Source organism: Lutra lutra, chromosome 12, assembly GCF_902655055.1.
Source record: "Lutra lutra chromosome 12, mLutLut1.2, whole genome shotgun sequence".
Lineage (NCBI taxonomy): Eukaryota > Metazoa > Chordata > Mammalia > Carnivora > Mustelidae > Lutra > Lutra lutra.
Window position 1 is genome coordinate 84,256,274 of NC_062289.1, and position 20,324 is coordinate 84,276,597.

The following is a 20,324-nucleotide window of genomic DNA, read 5'->3' on the forward strand; positions in this document are numbered from 1 at the left end:
TTTTTTTAAAGATTTTATTTATTTATTTGACAGAGATTACAAGTAGGCAGAGAGGCAGGCAGAGAGAGGGGAAGCGAAGCAGGCTCCCCGCTGAGCAGATGTGGGGCTCGATCCCAGAACCCTGGGATCATGACCCGAGCCAAAGGCAGAGGCTTTAACCCACTGAGTCACCCAGGTGCCCCTGACATGACTTTTTAAAACTTATTTACTTGAGAGAGAGAAGCAAGAGTGAGTGGGGGGTGGGGCAGAGGTAGAGAATCTTCAAGGAGACTCCCCGCTGAGCTTGGAGCCTGATGTGGGGCTCAATCTCATGATCCCTGAGATCATGACCTGGCCAAAACCAAGAGCTGGATGCTTAATCGACTGGGTGTGGCTGACATCATTATTTGACAGTAATGACTATGTCCTATATAACACGAAACATGTTTATATTGCAAAGGTTTATGGAAAACCCTTCGTGTACAACATCTACTTCAATTAATCCTTCTGGTTTGTAGATCCCAGATTATCAGTGAGGGCTCAAGCCGTTGCTCCAAAACAGTCATATGTGGTTCTTTTCTATGCAGCAAATTTATACAAGGAGTTTTACATTAGGATGTTCTAGCAGTGAGAAGAGGAGATATTCCTATCTGCTTATCTATCTTTTCTATCCTGTTGATTACTATCCATAAATACTGGATTTATCTGTATTTAGTGAAAATCTCACCTCTTTAGAATCATCTGGTTCTTCTTGTAATGCCAACCGTGCCCATATGATTACCCGTTCTGCAGTTTTCTCAGCTTCAGCAGGAGGCAAAGACCTCAACAGAAGGACACAGTCTTCACCCTATAAACAGTGTTTGAAAGGAAGAAAAAACAGCTGGTACTTGTTAAGGACAGTTTAGACTTACCTCTTGCTTTTTTCTATTTAAAGGTGAAAAGACAGTATTTAAAAAAATAGAATATGATTTAATATTTTTAAAAAGCTGATAACTCTGGTTTTGATGACAGCAAACAAAAAAAATTAAATTCAAATACACCCTTTTGTATTTCATAATTCTTAACTATGCTCATGGTTATAGAATTATATCAGAATAAAGACATTTAAAATATAAAAAGAAAATGCACGCCCTATTCTGGAATCAAAGGGTCCTACAGTGTACAAAAAACATGAGTCTATGTTTCATAAACACCAAAGAATATGAAAGCCCAATAGCTAGTCATAAAATACTTTTAAAGAGCCTACAGATATGGGGGCGCCTGGGTGGCTCAGTCATTAGGTGTCTGCTTTTAGCTCAGATCATGATCCCAGGGTTCTGGGATCCAGCCCGCATTGGGCAACCTGCTCTGCGGGAAGCCTGCTTCTCCCTCTCCCCCTGCTTGTGTTCCCTCTCTCACTGTGTCTCTGTCAAATAAATAAATAAAATCTTAAAACAAACAAACAAACAAACCTACAGATATAAAGAATATGGCCAATCTAATATCTAATATTTTCATCCTCGTGTAACTTATTTTAAGATTTTATTTGTTTATTTGAGAGAGAGTGAGTGAGAGAGAGGGCACATAAGCAGTGGAAGTGGGAGAGGGAGAAGCAGACTCCTCACTGAGCAGGGAGCTAGACGCAGAGCTTGATCCCAGGATCCTGGGATTATGACCTGAGCCAAAGGCGATGCTTAACTGACTGAGCCATCCAGGTACCCCTTGGTATAACTTTCTTTTGTGATAATCTATTCAGATAATTTGAGTGATTTGAGCTTTTACAGATTTACTTAACAAAGAAACCTAAGAAAGGACAATACAGAAGTTTCATACCTGTTCTCTATCAATGAGGTCAATAATCCTTAGACTGTAAATTTCATCATTGGGCAACATATACGCTTGAGCCACCTTCAAAGCATCTTCTAAGGAAGATGGGACATCTTGCTTGAGAATGTATCTGACCACCCTCTGAAGCAGAGACAATATATACATTTCTTCATTATGAAATCTCAGAGAACCCAGAAGTCCTTTGTTCATAAAGGCAAAGTACTCATCAAATTAAAGTCAAGCAGCAAAAAACCCAAGCTGTGTGAAAAATTAAAACACGATTTATATTCTGAATTTTATGATAGTCTTGTCTACCTTCCCCCACCCTGGTTTTTTGGGGTATATAACTGACAAATAAACCCTGCGTATATTTAAGGTGTACAACATGATGATTTGATATACTCCTTTAGCTTCTTAATATCCTTGTTATCTTTACTATCCTAATAAACAAGTGCATACAAATTTTTTTAAAAAGACATTATTTTTTTATGTTTTATTTATTTAACTAAGTAATCTCTGCACCCAATGTAGGGCTTGAACTCATGATCCCAAGATTAAGAGTTGAACACTCCATCTACGGAGCTAGCCAGGCACCCCTGAACGTCCTATTCACACTCTATCCTACAAAAGGAAAGTAGTGGAGAACTTACCTCTGTTAGTCTTCAAGAATATGAAGTCCTCATTAGTTTTCCCAAGCTGCCCTCAGAATGGAACAGCGGGGTTCAAGACCCTTCAACTACTGTACTCACCATGATTTCCTTGTTTAAGAGGTTCACCTCCCTTATTCCATAGCCTCGTAGAAGTTTTTTCATCTCCATTAGTTTGTAACTTTCCTGTAATAACTTGACTCTGAAAGGAAATTTGCTCACAATTTTTAAAATGATTTTTAAAAAGATTTTACTTATTCATTTCTTTGAGAGAGGGAGAGAGTGAAGGAAGCTAGCACAAGGGGGTGTGGGGGGGATGGAAGGGCAGAGGGAGAGGGACAAGCAGACTATGCGCTGACCTCAAAGCCCAACATGGGGCTCGATCCCCAGACCCTGAGATCACAACCTGAGCTGAAATCAACAGTCAGACGCTCAACTGACTGAGCCACCCAGGTGCCCAAGAAATTTGCTGATATTAACATGGATTGTCTTTTTTTTTTTTTTTTAAATACTAAGGGATACAGTAAAGGGCATAAAACATAAATGAATGTCAAGGGGAAACAGGAGGCTTATCCAGCACCAACACCATTATCTGGGAGACTGCCATCTTACTTGGGATGGTCCATTTCTAGGTGCTGTCTCACCAGCTGCTCCACCGCTGCGCTCCAGGGAACCACCGCCGCGTACATTATCTTAAGCACAGCGTCGAATATGAGCTATGAAGATACACAAACACTGACCGTGCAGAAGAGCCCTCGGATTCACGTTTCATGGAAATTAATGACACTGCCTCATCTATAGCAGCAGAGGTCTTACATCTACAGTGTGGACGCTCAGAGTATCTCCTCTGACTGCAAAAGTATATGTTCCTTCTGATTCTCACATATCACAGGCAATTTCATTATTTAGAAAAACTCAGAAAAATATTTTCTCTGCTGAAAGTGAAGTCATATAGCTCGATTCCTTTCAACAGTCTCTAGTCTCTGTGTTTAAAAATATTTTGCATGACTTTATTCATAGTTTATAATGGTAACAGTGGGAAGTCATAATAAAAGTGTGTTATAACTTGGGGCGCCTGGGTGGCTCAGTGGGTTAAGCTGCTGCCTTCGGCTCAGGTCATGGTCTCAGGGTCCTGGGATCGAGTCCCGCGTCGGGCTCTCTGCTCGACGGGGGGCCTGCTTCTCTCTCTCTCTCTCTCTCTGCCTGCCTGCCTCTCTGTCTACTTGTGATTTCTCTCTGTCAAATAAATAATAAATAAAATCTTAAAAAAAAAAAAAAAAGTGTGTTATAACAGATTTTAAAAATGTGTCCGTGGGGACGCCTGAGTGGCTCAGTTGGTTAAGCAGCTGCCTTCGGCTCAGGTCATGATCGCGGCGTCCTGGGATCGAGTCCCACATCGGGCTCCTTGCTTGGCAGGGAGCCTGCTTCTCCCTCTGCCTCTGCCTGCCACTCTGTCTGCCTGTGCTCACTCTCGCTTCTCTCTCTATGACAAATAAATAAATAAAATCTTTAAAAAAAAAAAAAAAAAATGTGTCCGTGTTTGTGTAATCATAGAAAAGCCTAGAAATATATGCACCCAATCATCCATGGTAGTTTTTCTGGGGATGGGAATGAGAAAATTTTTACTTCTTCTTTTCTTTTTTTTTTTTTTAAGATTTTATTTATTTATTTGTTCGAGAGAGAGAGAGAGAGCGCGCATGAGCACAGGCAGACAGAGTGGTAGGCAGAGGCAGAGGGAGAAGCAGGCTCCCTGCCGAGCAAGGAGCCCGATGTGGGACTCGATCCCAGGACGCTGGGATCATGACCTGAGCCGAAGGCAGCTGCTTAACCAACTGAGCCACCCAGGCGTCCCTTTACTTCTTATTTTCTATAATGAAAGAAAATGGAATTATGGGTGGGTTTTATTTATTTTTATCCTTTTTCCGAACTTCACAAATTCTTCTTAACAAATTTGCTATTGCCTTTGTGATCAGAGAAAAGATGCAATGCTCAAAGGAAAATCTACATGGTCACTATCTACTTACATCTGTGTCCGATAAACATCCTATGACTGCCATGGCTTTTGCTTCCCATGCGGTTTCAAAGAGTGATGTGGACTTCGAGCTACATCTCTTCAATAAATCCTAAAAGGGGATAAACACATATTTTTTAAATTTCAAACTCTCAATAAAAAAAAAAAAAGTAAAACACATATAGATATAGAAAAACAGCTTTTATAGACGTGAAAAGAAAAAAAAAAAAACCAAAAACGACTTAACCATGAATGTGAAACAATGCTCAAAAAACAAAATTGCCAAGGCCTTGGCCTTTCGTTTTATATGGACAAGGAAACTTAAGAAGGAAATATTCTTTTTTTTTTTTTAAAGATTTTATTTATTTTTTCGACAGACAGAGATCACAAGTAGGCAGAGAAGCAGGCAGAGAGAGAGAGAGGAAGCAGGCTTCCTGCTGAGCAGAGATCCCGATGTGGGGCTTGATCCCAGGACCCTGGGATCATGACCTGAGCCGAAGGCAGAGGCTTAACCCATTGAGCCACCCAGGTGCCCCAAGAAGGAAATATTCTTGAAGAATCCACAAATGAGATGACTGCAGCTTATAAATGTGTGAAAACACGTGCTCACATGATTGAGCTCCTGTTCCTTTTATTTCACAATAAGCATTTGGAGGAAATCCTAATATTATCCCATTCTGCCCAAGGTTACCAGTCAATCAGTATACCATGTTAACCAATACAATCCACTGCATAAATCCCGATGGTAAAGCATGACATTCCCTATAGCGTTAGATGTTTATTTTATTTTATTTAAGATTTTACTTATTTATTTGACAGAGATCACAAGTAGGCAGAGGTGGGGTGGGCGGGGAGCAGACTCCCCACTGAGCAGAGAGCCCGATGCGGGGCTCGATCCCAGGACCCTGAGATCACAACCTGAGCCAAAGGCAGAGGCTTATAGGGTTAGATGTTTAAACAGTGACACACATAGACACAAGGGGAAAAGACTAGAGGTAAAGAAGTTACCTCTATGTAGAGCAGAAGAAGTTCCTCCTCTTGTAAGCCATGTTCCCGCATGTAAACTCTTATAAACTTCTCTAAGACAGAAGGAATCAGCTCTGGGGCTAACACTTTATCAAACATGCGGAACACAATGGTAGTTGTAGTCTCCTGGATGCCAAGAGAAAGGCGGCAGAGATGCAAGTTCTAGTCATGGTGGCTGTCATTAAAAAATAACACTTCCGATAAATCTAGGTTTTTACCTTCTCGAAATCAGAGAGGGCCAGTTTGCAGTTGTATTTCCTATGCAATGTGATCAATTCCTGCAAGTTATTTACCAGAGTCCTTAGCTGACGTACTTCCTCCGTGTTCTGATAATCCTTCTAAAAACAGAAGTGTGAGAGGGGAAATACACAGAAAAATCAGAATTATTTCAGATAAAATAAAAAAGGACCATGATTATGTACATAAGAGGAAATCTGTACCTAATGCCTGTAAATTTTGTGGAATTTTAACACATTAACTAGTGCAAATTTATAGATTAGAATCCAACAGAAATCTAAAGGCAATTTTTTTTCTCAACAAACAGAAAAACTTCAATGTTAGGGGTGCCTGGATGGCTTAGTCAGTTAAGCATCTGACTCTTTTTTTTTTTTTTTTAAAGATTTTATTTATTTATTTGAGAGAGAGACAGTGAGAGAGAGCATGAGCTAGGAGAAGGTCAGAGGGAGAAGCATGGAGCTGAGAGCCTGATGTGGGACTCGATCCCGGGATTCCAGGATCATGACCTGAGCCGAAGGCAGTCGTCCAACCAACTGAGCCACCCAGGCGTCCCTATGCATCTGACTCTTGATTTCAGCTCAGGTCATGATCTCAGGGTCCTGGGGGGATCAGGCCCTAGTTAGGCTCTGCATTCAGTGGGGAGTCTGTTTGAGGATTTTCTCCCTCTCCCCCTACTTGTGCTCTCTAAAATAAATAAATCTCCACACACCCAGTGTGGAGCCCGACGCAGGACTCAGTCCCGCGACCCTGAGATCACACCCAGAGCCCAAATCAAGAGTTGGACATCCTCAGTTGGACTGAGCCACATAGGCTACCCTAAGATTTTATTTTTTAAGTAATCTTTACACTTAATGCAGGGGTTGAATTTACACTGTGAGATCAAGAGTCTCACTCTCCACTGAGTTAGCCAGGTATCCCTGAACGTTAGTGTAATATTTTATGCTTATCTACAAAAACATCATTTAGATGGCCCTCAATATCCCATCTGTATAGATCAAGACATAGAGATCAGATATAAAGCTGTAACATTTCATAAACTTATATACAAGAAATACAATTTTCAATATTGATAAATACAATTAACAGGGAAAAGACAGAGTAGTGCTTTTTGACTTTTTTTTTTTAAGATTTTATTTATTTAATTGCCAGAGAGCACAAGCAGGGGAAGCAGCAGGCAGGGGGAGAAGCAGGGTTCCTGCCGAGCAAGGAGCCGGACGTAGGGCTCGATCCCAGGACTCTAGGATCACGACCTGAGCTGAAGGCAGATGCTTAACCAACTGAATGACCCAGGCATACCAGGACAGGGTAGTGTTTTATAGCAAGAAGAAAAGCTCTTCTATGGAAAAATGTATTATAATGATCAATATATACTGATCATATATATCAATACTAGTTGAAACGTATACCAAAAAATTCCTGTTTAATTTTTAATAGTATATAACCAGTAGGTACAATTATTAGCAAGAATCTGCTACATCTGGGGCGCCTGGGTGGCTCAGTCATTAGGTGTCTGTCTGCCTTCAGCTGAGGTCATGATCCCAGGATCCTGGGATGGAGCCCCACATTGGGCTCCCTGCTCGACAGGAAGCCTGCTTCTCCCTCTCCCACTCCCCCTGCTTGTGTTCCCTCTCTCACTGTCTGTCAAATGATTAAATAAAATCTTTAAAAAAAAAAAAAGAGGGGCGCCTGGGTGGCTCAGTGGGTTAAGCCGCTGCCTTCGGCTCAGGTCATGGTCTCAGGGTCCTGGGATCGAGCCCCGCATCGGGCTCTCTGCTCAGCAGGGAGCCTGCTTCCTCCTCTCTCTCTGCCTGCCTCTCTGCCTGCTTGTGATCTCTCTCTCTGTCAAATAAATAAATAAAATCTTAAAAAAAAAAAAAAAAAAAAAAAAAAGAATCTGCTATATCAGAAAGCAGAAGGAAATTTATTATTTATTTTTAGGCTCCAGAAATTTTTTTTTTTTAAATGATTTTATTTATTTATTTGAGAGAGAGAGAGAGAGCATGAGAGGAGAGAGGTCAGTGGGAGAAGCAGACTCCCTGCTGAGCTGGGAGTCTGATGTGGGACTCGATCCCAGGACTCCAGGATCATGACCTGAGCTGAAGGCAGTCGCTTAACCAACTGAGCCACCCAGGTGCCCCTAGGCTCCAGAAATTTAAGGAGTAGGTGCAATTTTATAATGTATATTACCATATATAAGGTTTACCTTCTGGTACTTAAGTCCTTAATACTTCAGAGTTGAGATCATACCGGGATGTCTCACATATTAATTTATAAACTAATTTATGGCACTCCAATGGACTTTTTTAAAATACAAGAATATACTTTCCTTCTTTTCAATATAATGAATGCTTTCTAGTTTTTAGAAACTTAAGGGGAAAAAGATATTAATTTCAGAAATTTAGAAGTCAAATACTAAATTCTGTTCAAGAACTTCAAATTAACATCAAATATAACAGCAGTGTTCTTAAGCTTAGTAACCTTTCTAGCACTGTTATTTTTTTTTCAGTCAAAAAAGTCCCAGCATTATTTTTTTTTTAATTTGATCTTTTAAAAAATTCACTAGTACTTAAGCCATAATGGCTATTGGAATGCCTAAGAACTGCAATCAGAGGGCGCCTGGGTGGCTCAGTGGGTTAGGCCGCTGCCTTCGGCTCAGGTCGTGATCTCAGGGTCCTGGGATCGAGCCCCGCATCGGGCTCTCTGCTCGGCAGGGAGCCTGCTTCCTCCTCTCTCTCTGCCTGCCTCTCTGCCTGCTTGTGATATCTCTCTGTCAAATAAATAAATAAAATCTTTAAAAAAAAAAAAAAAGAACTGCAATCAGAACTGGGAGTGGTTTGCTGGTTTAAATAAGATCTTGAAAACTAATCCTAAAGCATTATTAAATTTCATTCCTTTAAAGGACTGTAAATTGTTGCCAATGCAGAAAATTCCAATTATACTACTGAGGAGTACGTTTATATACAGTTTCCTGTTTGGTTGGTGAATTTTAGATGTACACATTAAAAGAACACACAAACAGAAAATGTAAGAAGTAGATGTATCTCTTAGTACATGTACACAAATCCTTTAACATAAACTGAATGCTTTATTACTGAAAATTCATTTTCTATTATCATACCAAGGAAATCCAATGCCAACAGGACACCAATGCCAGCTCATCTGGTTTTTCTGCTGTAAAAAATACCTCTGCCAGTTGAAGTCCATTTTCTGGCCAGTTTGCCTTTAAAGAGGAACACAGACCATTAAAAGTGATGTTGTATGCCACTGGGAGTGTTTGAAATGTCTTTTCAGTGCTAATTATACTAGTATTACCTTATCAGTTAATTCAAGGTTCCTGCCTGCTTGTTCCAACCATTTTGCAAGAATTTTCTGAAACAGACATATCATTTGAAAATAGTCAGTAGATAATCAAGGAAATAATTTAAAACCCCCATGATAATCTTTCAACAGAGACACTGAACTACCTGGCGTTACCGCCCTTTACTCTGCAGTGTTATAAGGCAAAGGCTAGACTTGAATGACCCAGAGTGGAAATACTGAAGGCCACTCACCTGTCCTTCAGGTACAGCCCTTCTCACGAATGGTATCACATCATTTTTAAGCCACGGGCAAAGCTTTTGCAAAGATACTGGTGTAGAAATTGAGTTGAGCAAGTTCTCAAGCATTTTCACATCAAATCTGCTTTCAAAATTTGCCTAAATTATACAGAGTGAGAAATTAGGATCTATCGGACGGATTTAAAATGACAGCCTCCCAAAATGGAAAGACTCATTAGGAAGTCATTTTAGGAAATATTTTACTGTCTTAATTACAAGCACGAAGGGTGATTTACTCTATACTGATGAATCGTTGGCAACCATGAATCCCATGAGCTCTCATGGCAGCAAGGACCAACTCATAAATTAGGGGGCAGTGGAACTGGCGGAGGAAGGAAAACTTAGCAGGAGGTGACAGTGCAAATCCAAACAAGCCATGTGTCCACGAGTGACATCACACCAAGATGCCACTTTCTGGACCTCACAATATCGGCCAGCATGGAGGGAATCTGAGCAGAGCTGCTAATGCACAATCCTTTACACAGTCTGAGCTGTAACAGGAACAACTTCACCAGCAGTACTTAAGAAAGCCCATCAATAAATCATTCAATAACACGTTGTTTTCTTTTTTCTTAAGATTTTAAAGATTCTATTTTATTATTTATTTGACAGAGATCACAAGTAGACAGAGAGGGAGGCAGGGGGTGGGGTGGGGGAAGCAGGCTCCCCGCTGCACAGGGAGCCCGATATGGGGCTTGATCCCAGGACCCTGAGATCATGACCTGAGCTGAAGGCAGAGGCTTACCCACTGAGCCATCTAGGCTCCCCCTTTCTTTTTTTTAAGATTTTAAAGTAATCTCTGAGCCCAATGTGGGGCTCGAACCCACAACACTGAGATCAAAAATCACATGCTCCACCGACTGAGCCAGCCAGGTGCCCCAAAATGTTGCCTTTTCAGCTAAGTTTAGGAGTTAATTGGACTTTGAATGAGATAAAACACACTTCTAAAGTAACTTCACCTCTAGTTTAATATCATCAGGAAAATTTTATCAAACATTCCATTGCCCACTCACACCTGACACCCTTCATTCACATGAAGACAATAGATTCAATCACCTATCCCAGGAGCCATAAAGCCATTAACAACAAAACCCAAAACAGATTACCCTATGTCGAAGCCAAAGGTACTGTGCACAAACAAGGTTTCCTTCTCGTAGCTGTAAAAAGATATCCTTAAGGTCATCTTCATTATTCAGAAATTCAATCCAAGAACTACCACTGCAAAGTAAGAGAGGGATAAAATTAGTAGTTAAAAAATTAAGGTCATAATGTTATAAGTGGATACCATTAGAAATTTTAACTAGTGGTTTAGTTTTTCCCCCGCCTCGAAGTTAAAAAAGTTCCAAAGATTGTACAGTAAAAAGTGGTTTCCTTCCTATCCCAGACTTATAGAGCTCCTGTCATCCTCCCTGAAAGTCATCTCTCCTTATAGGTTCTTCCTGGGATAATCATGCATATACGAGCAATTCTTTTAAGATTTTTTTTTTTTTAATTTATTTATTTGAGAGAGAGAGAGAGAAAGAGCACAAGCAAGAGCAAGAACCTGGGAAAGGGCAAAGGGCGAAGGAGAAGCAGACTCCCCAGTGAGCAGGAAGCCTGATGTGGGGCTCAATCCCAGGACCCCGAGATCATGACCTAAGCTGAAATCAGATACTTAACCAACTAAGTTGAAGTCAGATACTTCCTAATAACTTTTTTAAATGAATGAAGGGCTCCTGGATGGCTCAGTCAGTTAAGTCTGACTCTTGATTTTGGTTCAGGTCAAGATCTCGAGGTCCGGGACTGAGCCCTGTGGTAGGCTCTGCACTCAGCGGGGAGTCTGCTTGTCCCTCTCCCTCCCTCTCTCTAAAATAAATAAAATAAAATCTTTAAAATATATATACTGTTCTGTAAGTACCAGTCAATGAGATGAGGTAAGGGGAAAAAAATGAGGCAAAATTATCATTATTTGAATATATAATCACACACTTAGAAAAAATAAGGTCAGCTGGGACATTGTTTTTTTTTTTAATTTTTATTTATTTGACAGAGATAGAGAGAGATCACAAGTAGGCAGAGAGGCAGGCAGAGGCAGAGCGAGCAGGCTCCCTGCTCAGCACTGAGCCTAATGCTGGGCTCGATCCCAGGACCCTAAAATCATGACCTGATTTTATTGACCCAGCAACTGAAGCACGATTAAGAATAATAAAGGAATGCAAAGGTGCCTGGGTGGCTCAGTTGGTTAAGTGTCTGCCTTTGGCTCAGGTCATGATCCCAGGGTTGGGATTCTACATTGGGCTCCCTGCTCAGTGGTGAGTCTGCTTCACCCTCTCCCTCTGCCTCTCCCCTCTACTTGTGCATGCTCTCTCTCTAAAATAAATAAATAAAATCTTAAAAAGAAAAAAAAAAGGAATTCAATAAAGTAGTTGATTAAAAAGTAATTTTTAAAAATCAATAGTTTTTCATAGCTTTTCAAAAATATGATGGAGGGTGCCTGGGTGGCTCAGTGGGTTAAAGCCTCTGCCTTTGGCTCAGGTCATGATCCCAGGGTCCTGGGATCAAGTCCCGTATCTGGCTCTCTGCTCAGCAGGGAGCCTGCTTCCCTTCCTCTCTCTGCCTGCCTCTCTGCCTACCTGTGATCTCTGTCTGTCAAATAAATAAATAAAAAATCTTAAAAAAAATATATGATGGAGATATGTCCCATTTATAGCAGTAGGAAAAATATTTAAGAGCTATATAAAGACAACTGAGTAGATACTGCTCAGGAACGAAAAAAAGGACAGAATGAATAGGACATAATGTTCCTAAAAAGGAAGATTCAATAATGTAAAGATGCTGGTTCTCCCTAAATTGATCTTCCATTCAGCATACTCCCAATAAGAAAATAAAAATAAATAAAAATTTAAAATCCTAATAAAAGAGGATTTTTAAAAAAAGATTTTATGTATTTACTTGACAGAGAGAGAGAGAGAGAGACAGTGAGAGAGGGAACGCAAGCAGGGGAAGTGGGAGAGGGAGAAGCGGCTTCCTGCCGAGCAGGGAACCCAATGTGGGGCTCAATCCCAGGGTGTTGGGACCATGACCTGAGCCAAAGGCAGATGCTTAACGACTGAGCCACCCAGGGGCCCCCAAATAGGATTTTTTTTTTTAAAGATTTTATTTATTGGGGCACCTGGGTGGCTCAGTGGGTTAAAGCCTCTGCCTTCGGCTCAGGTGCTGATCCCAGGCTCCTGGGATCGAGCCCCGCATCGGGCTCTCTGCTCGGCGGGGAGCCTGCTGCCCTTCCTCTCTCTCTGCCTGCCTCTTTGCCTACTTGTGATCTCTGTCTGTCAAAATAAATAAATAAAATCTTTAAAAAAATATTTTATTTATTTATTTTGACAGACAGAGATCACAAGCAGGCAAAGAGGCAGGCAGAGAGAGAGGAAGATTTTATTTATTTGACAGACAGAGATCACAAGCAGGCAAAGAGGCAGGCAGAGAGAGAGGAAGGGAAGCAGGCTCCCCGCCGAGCAGAGAGCCCGATGCGGGGCTCCATCCCAGGAGCCTGGGATCAGCACCTGAGCCGAAGGCAGAGGCTTTAACCCACTGAGCCACCCAGACACCCCCACAAATAGAATTTTTTTTTAAGATTTTTATTTATTTATTTGACAGAGATCACAATAGGCAGAGAGGCAGGCAGAGAGAGAGGAGGAAGCACGCTCCCTGCTGAGCAGAGAGCCCGATGCGGGGCTTGATCCCAGGACCCTGGGATCATGACCTGAGCTGAAGGCAGAGGCTTTAACCCACTGAGCCACCCAGGCGCCCCTGAATAAATAAAATCTTTATTAAAAATTCTATTTGGGAGGGTGCGCCTGGGTGGCTCAGTGGGTTAAAGCCTCTGCCTTCAGCTCAGGTCATGATCCCAGGGTCCTGGGATGGAGTCCCGCATCGGGCTCTCTGTTCAGCAGGGAGCCTGCTTCCTTCTCTCTCTCTCTCTCTGCCTGCCTCTCTGTCTACTTGTGATCTCTGTCAAATAAATAAATAAAATCTTAAAAAAAAAAAAAGATTTTATTTATTCATTAGAGAGAGTATGTATGCATATGAGCAGGGGTGGGGCGGAGGGAGAGGGAGAAAGAGAATCTCAAGCAGACTGGGCACTGAATAAGAAGTGTGACGCAGGGCCCGACCTCAGGACCCTGAGATCACAACCCAAGCTGAGATCAAGTCATACACTTAACTGACTGAGCCACTCAGGTGCCCCCCAAATAAGATTTCTTTAAACTGGGTAAGGTACTACCCCAAAGATACAAACACAGTGATCCAAGGAGGCACCCGCACCCCACTGTTTATAGCAGCAGTGTCCATAATAGCCAAACTATGGAAAGAGCTCAGATGTCCCTCAATAGATGAATGGATAAAGGTGACGTCGTGTGTTTACAATGGAATATTAATTAGCCATCAAAGAAATTAAATCTTGCCATTTGCAACAACATGGATGGAACTAGAGGGTATTACAGCTAAGCGAAGTAAGTCAATCAGAGAAAAACAATTATATGACCTCACTGATATGCGGAATTTAAGGAACAAGGTAGAGGATCATAGGGGAAGAGAGGAAAAAATGAAACAGGTAAGGGAGACAAACATAAGAGACACTTAATCTTAGGAAATGAACTGAGTGTTGCTGGAGGGGAGAGGGGTCGGGAGACAGGGTGGCTAGGTGATGGATACTGGGGAGGGTATGTGTTGTGGCGAGCGCTGGGTGTTAGGTAAGACTGATGAATCACAGACCTGTACCCCTAAAATATAATACATTAAATATGTTAAGTAACCGAACTTAAATTTTTTAAAAAATGAAAGAAAAATTAGGAGTAAAAACACAAACATAGAAACAAACAAAAAAACTTGAATAATATTGGTTTGAAGGAATTAAAATGTAGGCATGAATCAAATCTCAAAAGAAGAAAACCAGTGAAGATGGTTTCTAGTTGCTGCTGTAACAGATTACCACAAACGTAACTGCTTAAGACCACAGAAATTTATTATCTTATAGGTTTGCGTGTTAGAAGCCCAATAAGTGTTCTCAGTGGGTCAAAGTCAAGGTGTTGGCAGAGGTGTTCCTTTGCAGAGTCTCTAGAGAAGAGTCTCTTTCCTTGCCTTTTCCAGCCTCTAGAGACCTCCCATAGTCCCTGGCTCGTTGTGCCTTCTTCCACTTTCAAAGTCAGCAACGTTGTATCTCAGACCATCCATCCTTTGTCACATCTCCTTCTGACCACAGCCAGGAAGGCTCCTCTGCTTTGAAGGACTCCAGTGATCCGAAGTTAACTCCCCATCTCAAGGTCCTCAACCTTCATCACATTTTGCCATGTGATTAACGGGGATTTGGACCTGGACATCTTTGAGGGGTTGTTATTCTGCCAACCGCAGGACCCTCACAAGCATAATGTCTCTAAGGTTTGTCCATGGGGCTGTGTGTGCACCAGCAGTTTGTTCTTTCTATTGCTAAGCAGTATTCTGTTGTATGAACACACCACAGTTATACACCTATTCTTCTGTTGGTGGATGTCTGGGTTATTACCCGTGTTTGGCTACTATGAACGAAAATGCATTTTTAAGTACACCTGAGTGATTCAATCAGTTAAGTGTCTGCCTTTGGCTCAGGTGATGATCTCAGGGTCCTGGGATCGAGTCTCATGTAGGGCTCCCTGCTCGGCAGGGAGTCTGCTTCTCCCCTTCCCTCTGCCTCTCCCCACTGCTCATTCTCTCTCTCTCTCTCTCAGATAAATAAATAAAATCTTTTAAAAAATGCATTTTTAGATTATTTTTTATTTCTCTTGGGTAAAGATGTAGGAGAATTGCTAGACTGCAGGGTAATCCTATGTTTGACTTTTCACATTTTCGGCCATTCATATATCTTCTCTTGTCAACTGTGTGTTCAAGTGTTATGCCCATGTTTTGTTTTTACTAGGCTACTTGCCTTTTTATTATTAGGTCATAAGTGGTTTTTCTATGTTCTAAAAACAAATCCTTTTTCAGATTAGAAAAAAGAGGATGTGGTATATCTATACAATGGAATACTACTCAGCCATCAAAAGAAATGAAATGTTGGCATTTGCAATGACATGGATAGAACTAGAGGGCATTACGTGATCAGAGAAAGCAATTATCATATGATCTCACTCACATGTGGAATTTAAGAAACAAAACAGAGGATTATAAGGGAAGGGAGGAAAAAACAAAGACAAAATCAGAGGAACAAACTATAAGAGACTCTTAATCATAGGAAACAAAGTGAGGGCTGCTGGAGGGGAGGGGGATGGGGGAATGGGTGATGGACATTAAGGAGTCTTGTAAGACTGATGAATTACTGACCTCTACCTCTGAAACTAACAATACATTATATGTTAATTAATTGAATTTAAATTTAAAAAAATTATAAATAAATAAACTGGGTAAGGTGATTCTCATTCTAAATGTCATACAGAAAAACAAACATGAGAAAATTGCCCCCCAGATTCTGAAAAGTATGGAAAGTATATCAGGGCTAGTTTATCAGATAATACGACATTCTAAAATCACATTAATTGGAGCGCCTGGGTGGCTCCGTGGGTTAAAGCCTCTGCCTTCGGCTCAGGTCATGATCTCAGAGTTCTGGGAACAAGCCCCACATCAGCCTCCTTGCTCATTGGGGAGTCTGCTTCTCCCTCTCCCTGTCCCTTCCCCCGACTCAGGCTCTCTCTTTCTATCTCTCAAATAAATAAATAAAATCTTTAAAAAACCCGAAAAACTATATGATACTGGTGAAAGAAAAATACAAAATCCACTGAATATAGAGTCCAGAGATAGACAAATACAGCAGGGAATGGGGATTGACTAGCCCCAAGGGAAAAATTTAAAGCTTCCCCCTTCATTGTTAATTTGCAAATAATTTCTATTATCTTTAAGATAACTACCTCTCATATGTGTAAATAGTGACATTCTTGGTGCACATGTTAGTATATCTAATAGAATCAACTGCCAGAAGTGAAATTGCTAAGGCAAAGATACGTGCATTTATTTTTTATTTTTTTAAAGATTTTATTTACTTATTTGACAGACAGAGATCACAAGTAGGCAGCGAAGCAGGCAGAGAGAGAGAAGGAAGCAAGTTCCCTGCTGAGCAGAGAGCCCGATGCGGGGCTTGATCCCAGGACCCTGGGATCATGACCTGAGCCGAAGGCAGAGGCTTTCACCCACTGAGCCACCCAGGCGCCCCAGATACGTGCATTTAAACTTGCCTTTCAAATCTATTAGTTCCACAGATGGTGGAGAAGAGTATCTACAACCTAGCAGGAAAATAATATTTTCCATCACCCGATTCCCAGAAACACATTTAGTCTAATTCATAATCTAAAAATAAAAAACGAAGAATGTACACACCTGAATTTTTCTGGTCCAAATGCTCCATAAAAAGTAGTCAATTTTGCATGAGCCCTTAGTACCTAGAAAAAAATAACATGATAATTTGAATGTCATATGCAAGAAAATTAAATTAAACCCCCCCCCCCTAGAAATTAGGCCTTCTATTTCAGAAGTCTGGCACATTTCACTTCATATTAGAGATCAATTCTCATAAATATAACCCAAAAAACCTTGGAATAATGGAAACATTTCCAATCACATTCAGTGCAATAAAATTGCAAAAGAGAAGGCATTTACACAATAATTGTAGGTGCTTTCAAAATTAACTAGTTTTCCCAGTGATTTATATAAATGCCCTTATGTTAAAATGCAGTTGGATTATACCAAAAATTTACTTTGCTTTAATAAGAGTTTAAACCATGATAGTTACCATCACGGTTAATATTTATTTGTGTGGTTAACCAATGCCAGACACAATGCAAAATGGTTTATATAAATTATTTCATCTGACTTCAAAATAACCCTATAAGTACTATTATTATTCCTATTTTTCAGTAAGGATACAAGAATTAAAATAAGTTGCTCTTGAAAAAATACAGGTCTATCTTGAGTTGAAAGACATACTGTAAAGGTACATTTACCCTCAAATTAAGTACAGTGTAATTACCTCTTTTAAACCATCAGAATAGACAGGAACAGTTTTATTTTCTTTTTTCAAAAGCTAAGATGAACAATGAGAAACAAAGTTAATATATCTGCTATATTAGTTTTTTTCATGAAGGAAGATGGATTTTCTGTGAAAGGACACAAATTATCAGGTCACAGTGAACTCTGAGATGAACAGTGAGTGATTAAAAAATGACATATCTTAAAAAAATAATGCAGCTTATGAAAACAGCTCACAATATTTTGCCCATCTATTACACCTTGATTTTAAGGAACATAACTAGCAACGGTATTCAGAGCTCACTGACGGAAACCTACGGCAGAAAATACACTTTAGGACATGTGTGCGATGGAGACAAGATTCATTTTTTCTGAGATGGTTTCTTTTGCATGAGACAAACTAACAGGTACAAATGTTATAAAAACCTACCCGGGTTTTGGCATAATTTAGCATTTCCTGTGTTGTTTCATAGGTTAGCCACTGAGCCTCCAAGCAGTAATTCACCACAAATTCATCGTCCTGTTTGAAAAATGCCAGACACAGTCAGGTGACCTAATGTCTATCAGTCTGTCCATCTGAATGCTGTCATACACGATGGGCAAAACACACCTGGATTTTATGTAGATTGTTCTTAGCTTCATCTATGAGTTTTTGCCATTCGGTCTGCTCGCTGGTGTCTGCGGAACTCAAGGCTAATCTCTCTAATATATCATTGGATTTCACCTTGTAAACAAGCTGTAATACAAACATGCTTCATTAAGCAACTTGAAGCAAAATACTATCCGTGCACGACTTCTTAGGCTGCAGGCAACAGGCTGTTATGAAAAAAAGGGGAAGCCTCATGTGGTCCAAGACTAAACAGTAAAGCAGGGAACACTCAGATAACCCAAAGGTAATCTAGATTGCCAAGAGTTACGGAGACCATTTGAGTCCTAAACTACACATGTCAAGCAGGGTACTAAGAGCCTTACGTGAATTGTCCCATTTAATTCTCATAAAAACCTGAGCAAGCATTTACACCTCATTGTATAACGGGATGAATACTAACATTCCCATTATACCACCAAGAAAACCAAGACTCCAGGAAGGGTAAGTAATGTACTTGAAACTATGCAGTTCCAAAGCGATGGAGCTGCTTTTTAAAATATGTCCACACGGGGCGCCTGAGTGGCTCAGTCGGTTAAGCATCCAACTCTTGGTTTGGGCTCAGATCATGATCTCAGGGTCATGAGATTAAGCCTCTTGTCAGGCTCCATGGAGCCTGCTTAAGATTCTCTCTCCCTCTCCCCGTGCCCCTCTCCCAGCTCACACACACTCTCTAAGAAAGAAAGGAAGAAAGAGAAAGAAGGAAAAAGAAATACCCAAAACTTTAGGTTCCTTTCTTATAACCAAGATGCCAACTTCAACAAGGACTCTCTAATTCTGAAAGCTAAAAATGATAAGAAAGCATAGTTTCTCTACTCATATTTTCCCACTCCCTGAAAACTGGTTTCACGGATTCTCATTTTTCACTCCATTCACTTTCCAATTTTAATTTTATTTATATTTTTAAAGTAATCTGTATGTTCAGTGTGGGGCTCAAACTCATGACCAAGAGTCACAAGCTCTACTGACTGAGCCAGCCAGGAGCCCCCATTCGTTTTTTTTTTTAAATTAGATATTACAGGGGCGCCTGGGTGGCTCAGCGGGTTAAACCTTTGCCTTGGTCTCAGGTCATGATCTCAGGCTCCTGGGATGGAGCCCTGCATCAGGCTCTCTGTTAGCAGGGAGCCTGCTTCCCCACCCCCTCTGCCTGCTGCTCTGCCTACTTGTGATCTCTCTCTGTTAAATAAATAAATAAAATATTTAAAAAATTAGTTATTACAGGGACGCCTGGATGGCTCAGTTGGTTAAGCAGCTGCCTTCGGCTCAGGTCATGATCCCAGCGTCCTGGGATCGAGTCCCACACCGGGCTCCTTGCTCTGCAGGGAGCCTGCTTCTCCCTCTGCCTCTGCTTGCCATTCTGTCTGCCTGTGCTCGCTCTCTCTCCCTCCCTCTCTCTCTCTGATAAATAAATAAAACCTTTAAAAAAAAATTAATTACAAAACTTTCAGATGTTCAAAAAGATAATATAACACTCATGTACTCATCACCCTACTTAAAAATAAATATTACCAATATAACTTAAGAACCCCCTCCTCTTCTTCCCAAATACATCATTCTCCTTGTCCCAACCAGAATTATCCATTACTCTGATTTTGGTGTTTAATATCCCATTAATCTCTATCCCTTTACTCATATACCTTTCTAAACAACACACAAAATTGCTTTGTATGTTTTAAAATGTCACACTTTTATTCATTTATTTTTAAAGATTTTGTTTATTTATTTTTGAGAGAGACAGAGATGGAAAGCGAGTGTCCGTTGTGGCAGCGGGAGCAAAGGGAAAAACAGACTCCCTGCTGAGCAGGCAGCCCAATGCGGGACTCGATCCCAGGACCCTGGGATCATGACCGGAGCAGAAGGCAGAGGCTTAACCCACTGAGCCACCCAGGCGCCCCGACATCTTCCACTTTTAATACTTGATCTTATCTATGGTATTTGAAACTACTAATCACTCTCCACTAGAATCTAAAGTTTCTCTTTCCTTGACTTCAATCTATAATCCTACATTCTTGCAGTTTTCCGCCTTCATTCCTTCCCACATATGCATACAGCCCTTCTTCCTCACGTCCTACATGCCAGTGCCCCTGGATCTCATCCTGAGATGCGATCTCTCTACTCTACACACTCACCCAGAGCGTTCTGAGCCATTCCCCGGTGATACCCCGACACCCAGAGGGGGTCTGGATTCAGCTCAGATCACTCTCCAACCTCCTACCAGATAGTCTCATTTCATAAGACCCCGTCCATGCAATTTTTACAAAGCAGACCCTTCATCTTCTACCACTACCTGCTCATCCACACATATTTCTCATTTTAGGGAGTGCCATCCCCATCCTTACGAGTATGCTGAG

General features: G+C 41.0%; 1 protein-coding gene across 2 annotated transcripts in view; it reads right to left on the reverse strand.

Annotated features, from left to right (window-relative positions):
• The window catches only part of KNTC1 (kinetochore associated 1), an 81,997-nt gene that overhangs the window by 42,204 nt on the left and 19,469 nt on the right, over nucleotides 1-20,324 (reverse strand). For both annotated transcript variants that reach the window (XM_047696923.1, XM_047696924.1), the window contains exons 17-31: nucleotides 17,938-18,063; nucleotides 17,758-17,847; nucleotides 17,329-17,382; nucleotides 16,680-16,741; nucleotides 10,409-10,520; nucleotides 9,258-9,401; nucleotides 9,019-9,075; nucleotides 8,825-8,926; nucleotides 5,688-5,807; nucleotides 5,452-5,595; nucleotides 4,457-4,555; nucleotides 3,045-3,148; nucleotides 2,535-2,634; nucleotides 1,792-1,926; nucleotides 707-826 (exon numbers count right to left, since the gene is read on the reverse strand). In XM_047696923.1, coding sequence (XP_047552879.1) covers nucleotides 707-826; nucleotides 1,792-1,926; nucleotides 2,535-2,634; nucleotides 3,045-3,148; nucleotides 4,457-4,555; nucleotides 5,452-5,595; nucleotides 5,688-5,807; nucleotides 8,825-8,926; nucleotides 9,019-9,075; nucleotides 9,258-9,401; nucleotides 10,409-10,520; nucleotides 16,680-16,741; nucleotides 17,329-17,382; nucleotides 17,758-17,847; nucleotides 17,938-18,063 — 1,569 coding nt within the window. The remainder of the gene's footprint in view (nucleotides 1-706; nucleotides 827-1,791; nucleotides 1,927-2,534; nucleotides 2,635-3,044; nucleotides 3,149-4,456; nucleotides 4,556-5,451; nucleotides 5,596-5,687; nucleotides 5,808-8,824; nucleotides 8,927-9,018; nucleotides 9,076-9,257; nucleotides 9,402-10,408; nucleotides 10,521-16,679; nucleotides 16,742-17,328; nucleotides 17,383-17,757; nucleotides 17,848-17,937; nucleotides 18,064-20,324) is intronic.